The sequence below is a fragment of the Taurulus bubalis genome (assembly GCF_910589615.1).
Source record: "Taurulus bubalis genome assembly, chromosome: 16".
NCBI lineage: Eukaryota > Metazoa > Chordata > Actinopteri > Perciformes > Cottidae > Taurulus > Taurulus bubalis.
The window spans coordinates 11712666-11720947 of record NC_136604.1 but is presented as its reverse complement, the minus strand read 5'-3'; the positions used below and the strand labels follow the sequence as shown (position 1 = coordinate 11720947).

At 41.7% G+C, this 8282-nt stretch overlaps 1 protein-coding gene across 1 annotated transcript; it reads left to right on the top strand.

Moving 5' to 3' along the window:
• Window positions 1-4022: 4022 nt before the first annotated feature.
• On the top strand, window positions 4023-6325 carry klhl38a (kelch-like family member 38a; the record flags this gene model as incomplete). The annotated part of the gene is made up of 3 exons (XM_079232099.1): window positions 4023-5378; window positions 5589-5694; window positions 6036-6325. 3 exons carry the CDS (start codon window positions 4023-4025, stop codon window positions 6323-6325), a joined length of 1752 nt encoding a protein of 583 aa, XP_079088225.1.
• Window positions 6326-8282: the final 1957 nt, after the last annotated feature.

The window sequence follows — 8282 nt, the reverse complement described above, 5'->3', positions numbered from 1 at the left end:
GTGGGCGACTCTCCCACTGCAGCTTGTCTCAATGCCAAGCGAAGCCATTCTTGAAGATGTACAAAAATGCATTTAAACAGATGATGATTATATACTTTCAGTTAAAATAAAGCCTATGGAACTTCTTAAAACAGCAGGTCATTGTAGTTGTTAGCAAGCATTATTCAAAGAGCAGTAAATAGTGTATTTGTATGGGACTATTTTCAGCCACGGATGAATACACACTTGGCACTGGGAGTATTTGCAGCAGGAGAACGTTATTGTGGCTTAAAATAAACAACACTGCCCATGTGCATGCTACCCAGTGTGCCTTGTTGATGAGTTTTTAATAGTATGACAACAGTGGGTGTCAATAGCCTCATGGGAATACGATATATCACTGTTGCTGCCACTGTAGAATAGCATTCACTATATAATGAGAATGGTGTGTTGGCCTGTTTACGTGAACTGAGGTCTAAAAGGTTTAAATCAAAATATACTTTTATAGAATTTGTTTTGCTGAATTTGAGTAATTATTGCTATAACATATCATAAGCAAACATAAACCATTACATTTATTCAAAATATAAATCATCATTTTCATTTCATTTGGCTTTTATTAGATAAAAAAAAATCTTAGAATAAAAATAGTTCAAAATGAAGAGTAACCGCTGCACATCTTCAATGAGCTCCAACAGTAGAGTTATATAAATGTCCCCCAAGCCATCATTAGAGGAATAAAGTGAGGTTTTCGGCCAGCAAGATGAATGAATGATCATCTTCATCTTGCGCCTCAATCTGCATTTATTAAGGAACTGGTCTTTGTCAGATGTTGTGCTTTCCCCCTGAAGGAGTCTGGAGGACACGCCATAATCTATGAGCATGAAGCTGTCACTTGGTAACTGGTAACAGTGTAGGATTTCACTGTGTGACAAAATTCACCAAAGCTGTGTGTGCTCGCATGTCATGATGTCTGACTTGCTGACAGCTCACTTTCTTGCAACTTTGTCATTTAATCTGTCCACATGTAACTCCAGTTCCTTGTCATATGCCGCTAAACAAACCTGACAATATTTCATCTCACAACCTCAAGAGCTGCAAGGGGTTCAATTAAGATGGGGGCTGAAGTAAAATAAAGAAATAACAAGTTAGAGATTTAAACATTGAGGAAATGGAGACTTAAATGAACCATATCTCTCCGTCAAGTATGAGTGGAAACATAGGGTTATGACATAAAAAGAGATTATATTAAATGTCTCCTTTAATCTTTCCCATCAGTGACTTGAAATAATGTTACAAGAGATTATATCCGTATTAAAAAATGCTTATCTTTCAGCAATATATCAGAGCATACTGTGTGTTGCTCCGTATCACTGTTTCCCAGCTTTGGCTCCCGACTCCTTAAAATGAAGCAATAATAACTTAATCAAAGGTTCTGGTTTCAATGTGGATATGAGGTGGGTGCACTTTTCCTTCTCAGACTGTTTAGTCTCAATCATGTTTAGAGGTGAAAGTACAGTATCAAAAAAAGCTAAATTAGAAAAATAAGTCTGCATTAAAAAACACAATTTTGTTAACATGACACTGTTAAACATCTCCATAATATCAAGGCATTTCAATCTGTTCAATCTGTCATTGAGCAAGTAGAAGCAAGTAGAAGTAGTGTCACTGCACTGCCAGATGTTTTCACTTGTTTTAAGAACAGAAGAGTTTAAAGTTATAATCCTTCAGAGTTTTATGAAATAAAACCCTTTTTTTGATATATGGACAATATTTTCGAGCTATAGCCTTCACTGTACTAACACTCTCACACCATTTGGTAGTTTTCATTGTTCGCGGCAGAGTCCACCATTACCAGTGGATACAAACACTAACACATTATCAGAGTTGTATGTTACTGCTAATGCAAACTGAACTATTTTCATGGATGCTATATGGCAATGTGACACATACATTGTTACAATGTAACTGACACCTGTAACAGTAATAGTAACACAAATCATCTCCAGTTGTGCATGAACCAATGCACAGATACAGCACCACATCTATATGTACAATGAGCCCATTTCTTACAGCTGTTTCTCCTGATCAAGCTGGCCCATCAGCGCTGCACTATATTTACTTCATCCTGGGTTACATGAGGGAGGAGGCAGGGAGGACTTAAACAGCACAGGGAGATGGACCAGGGTTAGCAGGTCTGGGACACTTTGATTAAACACCAGCTTGGGTGGGCTTGATGGCTGAGTCAGGACCCTGTGAAGACCCCCCCTGGCTATTGTAAACGCTCTCTACACTGGAGCCTGGCAGAGCTGTAAAGCCGGCAACTGGGTACCAAACAGCTCTGTGTCACATGAGAGGCCTGGCTTCAGTCACGGTGGCCCAGGATACTATTCTTAGCTGCAGGAATGTACACAGTGGCCTCATGGCGAGCTCCACAGCGCCTAACTGGAAAGCCTCGTCGTTTCTCTGTGTCATGTTCCTTTTTTCTCCCTGACTACACTATTCATTTTCCCTCTAGGATTTCGTCCTCTTTTGATTGAAACACATACCTTTTCTGACTGGACCGACCAGACATTTTGGATATTATTGTTTTTCTGAGAGCAGGAGGTAAGGATTCACTCAGTCACAGATGTTGCTGATGAACTGCCAACAAGTTCAACACATCTCTCTCAAACTCATCAGTTTGACACAAATATGACATTTAAATGCTTCAGTGTTTTTGTTCAGCGATGGTATCCGTATCTACTTCAATTGTATCATTTTCAAACTGATTTTGATCATGAATGCTCTGATTCAAGTTTAAGGAACTCGAAAATTGCCAACATAATCCAGTGGTGCCCCATTTACAACAGCTGTAATAAACATTACTGAAAAGTATTATAATATGCACATTGGCATGTGGTTACAGAATATATATATTTATATTTATATATATATATTTATATATATATTTATATATATATATATATATTATATATATCATAGAAGACTACACAAAGCTATATGAGTTAGATATGGCAGATATATGGTAAATGGGTAAATGTTAAGAAACATTATTGATGACTGACTAGAAAGTATTCCAAGTGATTGAATATAATTTATACTCAAGTGTTCCTCAAATTGCTGAGGCAATTTAACATAAGGAGTTATTGGTACTACCAGTAGTCCAATATCCAGGTCAAATGATACCAGACAGAGTAATTAAGTGGGAGTAAATCAGGAGCTATCGCTAGGTGTGATTAGAACGCTTTGTGTGGCTAATAGCCCAATGACATGCCTTTCTTTAAACGGTAGGATAATCACAAACCCTCCAACCAGGGAGCGACAGAGTGGGATATGATGGAGGAAAAACACAACATAAAAGACAGCAATACAGTGAGAGATATTTGGGAGGGACAGAGAGACACACACAAATGGTCAGTTAACACAGTTCTGTTAATGTCAGCGATGATGGGCTGGTTGATAAGGGAGATGTGGCCTAATGCTACATGGATGCATCACGATTATTCAGAGGGGGTAAAAATAGCAATCTATGAGTCACATTAAGGACAGCTGCTGAGAGTTTGAGAGTGGGTTGATAAATGAAAGGGTTTGCTATCATCTGCATGGTAATCCGAGGACAATGAGGAAAGCCTGATAAAATGTCAAATAATAAGGCTGGGATTCCTACATTCTTTGAAAGCTGAATAGTTAAACTTACTGCCACAGTTTCACACGAAAAGTAGCACTATGGTAAATTAGTCATTTAGTAGGTTATTGGTAGCTTCAAGCCTTTTTGTGGCGGCATTACTATCTACTTTTGGACCTTAAAGCAATAGATTGAAATTTTAGGAAAGACATGGTGACTCCCTGGCAACCTCATGGTGAGATTTCAGGAAGTTACTTTGCGGGTCAAGATATGACCTCGTATAACACCACAACATGTTGTTTCATCACATTTGGATGTGTAATGTATGCCCATGTTTTTATCAACCATCTCTCTCCAAAGGACAATAGAAATACAACATTTTGATCATAGATTCTCTCTTTTCCGTCTCCACAGAATGGCCTTAAAACCAAGAGAAGTTTTCTCTTTCAAAGACTCAGAATTCCCCTCCCACCTACTTGCCCAGCTCAACGTCCTCCGTCAGGAGCGTATCCTGACAGACGTCCTGCTCTGCACAGAGCACCAGGAGATCCCGTGCCACAGGAACATCCTGGTCTCCAGCAGCCCATACTTCCGGGCCATGTTCTGCAGCAACTTTTTGGAGAGCAGTCAGGCCCGAGTGAATCTCAAGGGAATCTCTTCAGATGTCCTCAGTGGCATCGTGGACTATGTCTACACAGGCTGCATCACGATCACCATGGAGATTGTGCTCCCGCTCATGCAGGCCGCCTCCATGCTCCACTACGGAGGTCTCTTTGAGGCATGTTCAATGTTCCTTCAGGAGCAGCTGAGTCCAGAAAACTGTCTGAGCATGATACGACTCTCTGAGATCCTTCACTGTGAGAGTTTGAGGGAGAGGGCGAAGGAGATGGCTGTGAGGTGTTTCTCTGATGTAGCTGCTACAGAGGACTTCTGTGAGTTGTCTCTTCCTGAGCTTATGTGCTACCTAGAAGATGACCGACTCTGTGCTGAGGAGGAGCAAGTGTTTGAGACCCTCCTGGCGTGGATCCACCATGACCCATTCTCACGACGCGGTGCCATCCATGATCTCTTCAAGAAAGTCCGTCTTCGCTACATCCATCCAACTTACCTCTTCCAGTTCATTGCCAATGACCCACTGGTGCAGTCCTCTACCCTATGTACCGAGATAATCGAGTCAGTGCGACGCCTCATGCTGACAGTAAGCACCAAGTGCAGCCGAGAACTTAAGCCGCTTTGGACCACACCGCGACGTTACACCTGCAGCGAAACACTGGTGGTGGTTGGAGGACGCAAAAACAATGAACAGACCTCACGTGAAGCCTTATTATATGATGAAAGGACTCATCGCTGGCAGTGGTTGGCCAAGCTCCCTCTGCGCCTCTACAAAGCTGCATATGTGTGCATTCATAGCATCCTCTATGTGGTTGGCGGGCTAAGCCTCTGCATGACATCAGGTGACAGCTCAGTCAGCGCCACAGTTTACACACTCTCCCTGAAGACCAACCAGTGGCGGACTGCTGAGCCTATGCTGGAGCCACGATATGCCCACCAAAGTGTATCCTATCTGCACTTCATTTTTGTGTTAGGAGGCATTGGCGTTGACAAGAAGATCTCTCAGTCTGTTGAGAGATATAACAGCATGTTTAATCAATGGGAGGTCATGGCGCCGATGCCCACAGCGGCGCTGCATCCAGCTGTTGCAGCCAGTGATCAGAGGATCTATGTTTTCGGAGGGGAGGACGCAATGCAGAATCCAGTCAGGCTGATTCAGGTAAAGTCAGACTTCTAATTTCAGCAGCATTGAATCAGTATCGCAGTGTTGCCACCCAAATTCAGACATGGTCTTGAACCGAAAACATTGTCAGTATCAACAGATGGAAAATTAGGAGTCAGAGCTATTAAGGATATCACACAAGCAGACCGAAAACTACAGTCTTTGATGCTGCAATAAACAGGTTGACTGTCCGTTGTGTGTCAACAGGTCTATCACATCTCTCGCAACTTGTGGTCCAGTCTAGAAACAAGGACGGTGAAAAACGTTTGTGCTCCTGCTGCTGTCATTGAAGACAAGATCTACATCATAGGAGGTGAGTTCAAAGAATGGTTGATCCATTACATTATAAACGTAGTCATTAACATTTTTACAGTTGGTGGGATTTTTAAGGCATTGTCTCTTGTCGCTTTCTGGAGATGTAAATCTTAAACACATTTTTAAAATATTTCACTTCCTAAAACAGCTTAGCACGTTATTAAACATTACTCAAACAGGAGTAAACAGTGCACTTGTTTGTCAACAATTGACAGAGGACGAAACTAAAGCAGGCTTTGGATACACATCCCGTTCCTTTTGGTCTTTACTTTGTAAGACAAATGTAAACACCACAAGACTTATTCTTAAAAGTGTGCTTGATGAATATCTCATTTTCAGGATACACCAGGCGAATGATCGCCTACGACACCAAAGCCAACAAATTCATCAAGTGTGAGAACCTAAAAGAGCGCCGGATGCATCACAGTGCAACAGTGATCAACAACAAGCTCTTTGTCACCGGCGGACGCATCCTCAACGGCCACGATGTCATAGAGGACTCAGACTGCTTCGAGTGTTACGACCCCAAGACGGACGTTTGGACCTCCAAAGGTTCTTTGCCGTACAAGCTATTTGACCACGGCTCCCTGCCGCTAGTCTGTGTCTCCAATAGACCCAACCCACCGTGACCCACCATCCAACCAGTCACTTGCTTTGCTGCATGTTCTTCACCTCCCCTTTGCCGTCAGTTATTGGCCACTAACTACACAAATGGGAAACCATTTAAAACTGAGTGCACTCCTTCACAAACCTTAGTCTCTGCCACAACTTAGCAGCACTGCATTAAGGACTCAGACCGCTTTGAGTGTTTAAGACCTCAAGAAAGACGTTTGGACCTCGAAGCGTTCTTTAAATTCACAAAGGAGAGCTCAGCTGATGAGCAGAGGTGTCATTCCTAAGGCACCTGGGGTCGAACTGAACTGAGAACCCATGAGATGACGAGAGGCGGACGTAGCTTACTTACACAACAAACAGCTGTTCAGACACATACTTAATCCAAAAAGCTCTTTCCACAGATGGCTGCGCTTGTTTGATGGTAGCTAAACGCGTTAATGCTTTAATTTCCCAGACATTTATACACAGCATAATACTGCCTAGCAGCTGCAGTTGATTTCCCCGTAACAATTAAATAAATATTATGTCTTGCTGCTTGTTAACTCTGCTAGCTCGGCTTCTCATGTAAAACTGAAAATGACAGATCAGACAGCTAATATAATTTGCACTTTATATAAAATACATTCCTCTTTGACCCACTTACTTCCATCTGATGAGTTGATGAATTGTGACAGAATACTAAGCTCCCAATGCAGAGTACAGTAGTTTATCATGTTTGCTGACGTGTTGATGAGAAACACAATTTTACTAAAACAAGATTTTTTGGGCCAACTTTAATCCAGGTTAGCTGGCTTGATTCATGACTTTAAAAGTTGTTCCTGCAACCCCCAACAAAGTATGTTTTGGATTGTCACATGGACGTTTTCACTTGCAACATATGTAGTGTATATAATATGAAGCCGAATAAAAAGATGTTTTAGAGCAGTCAAAGCACTGTAACCACAAGGGTTTGTGTATGTCAGTGGCCGCTTACTTTTAATCTCGCTATGTACAGTCTGGATAAATAAAATGGCTTCACAGTGTTGATATGAGGACATGTGACAATGCTGCCTTTGAGGCAAGTGCATGGCAGGGATGCAGTGACCTGCTAAGGGCAACTATGACTGAAAGTGGTGTGGGGGGGAGGATGTCCGGGTTTGCAGCCTGTACAACGGGCTCATGCTCACATGTAACCTGCAGGTGGTTTCTCACAGACACGTTTGAGTGATCGGACATCACCCTTCTATTCATCTGAGAACAAAAGCTGTAATGTATTGGAGGAAGATGTAAGACAATGAGACCGTGGAGCCTCTCTACAGGCCTCTACTGTTACGTCTGTCGTGGCTTTGTAACCCTCTTGACCCCGATCGAGCATACATTCACTGTGCTCCAGCCCCTGGTAACAGTTGCCGTGGCAACCCTGTTATCACCCCATTTTATCATCCATGGCATGCATCCCTGTAGTGAAGACTGTGTTACGGATCAACTGTGCTGCTGTTTCTTGCACAATGGACTTCCTTTCTTTCTTAAAAACGTTTTATTTCATTCTGTATATAATGCTTGTACTTTGGATATTCATTTCCCTGTTCGTTTATAAAGGAACACTGTTATGTATGTGGTGATACTGCAAAGACAATTTCTAATTCATTGCTTTGAATTTCTCTGCACATGAGAACAAATAATGAATTTGTTTTTGAACAGTGGTACAAATGTTGTTATTGTTTTACTGAACTATGTTTGGTTTTGATTTAAACGGTTCTCCATCTGTCTGCGGACTGGCTGAGTCATGTTGCCCCTTATTCTCAAGGGAACCTTGTTGGCACGAACACAGAAACATGTTTGCTGACTATCAGGTGACACATGTCTTCTCCATTCATCATTTAATATCGCTTCAACAAATATATGGCATAATATTTAACTTTTGTGTAATATAATAGGAAGAAAGTTAAAACAGTTTAGCTGGTTTAAACAAATACACGGCTTTATGTTACA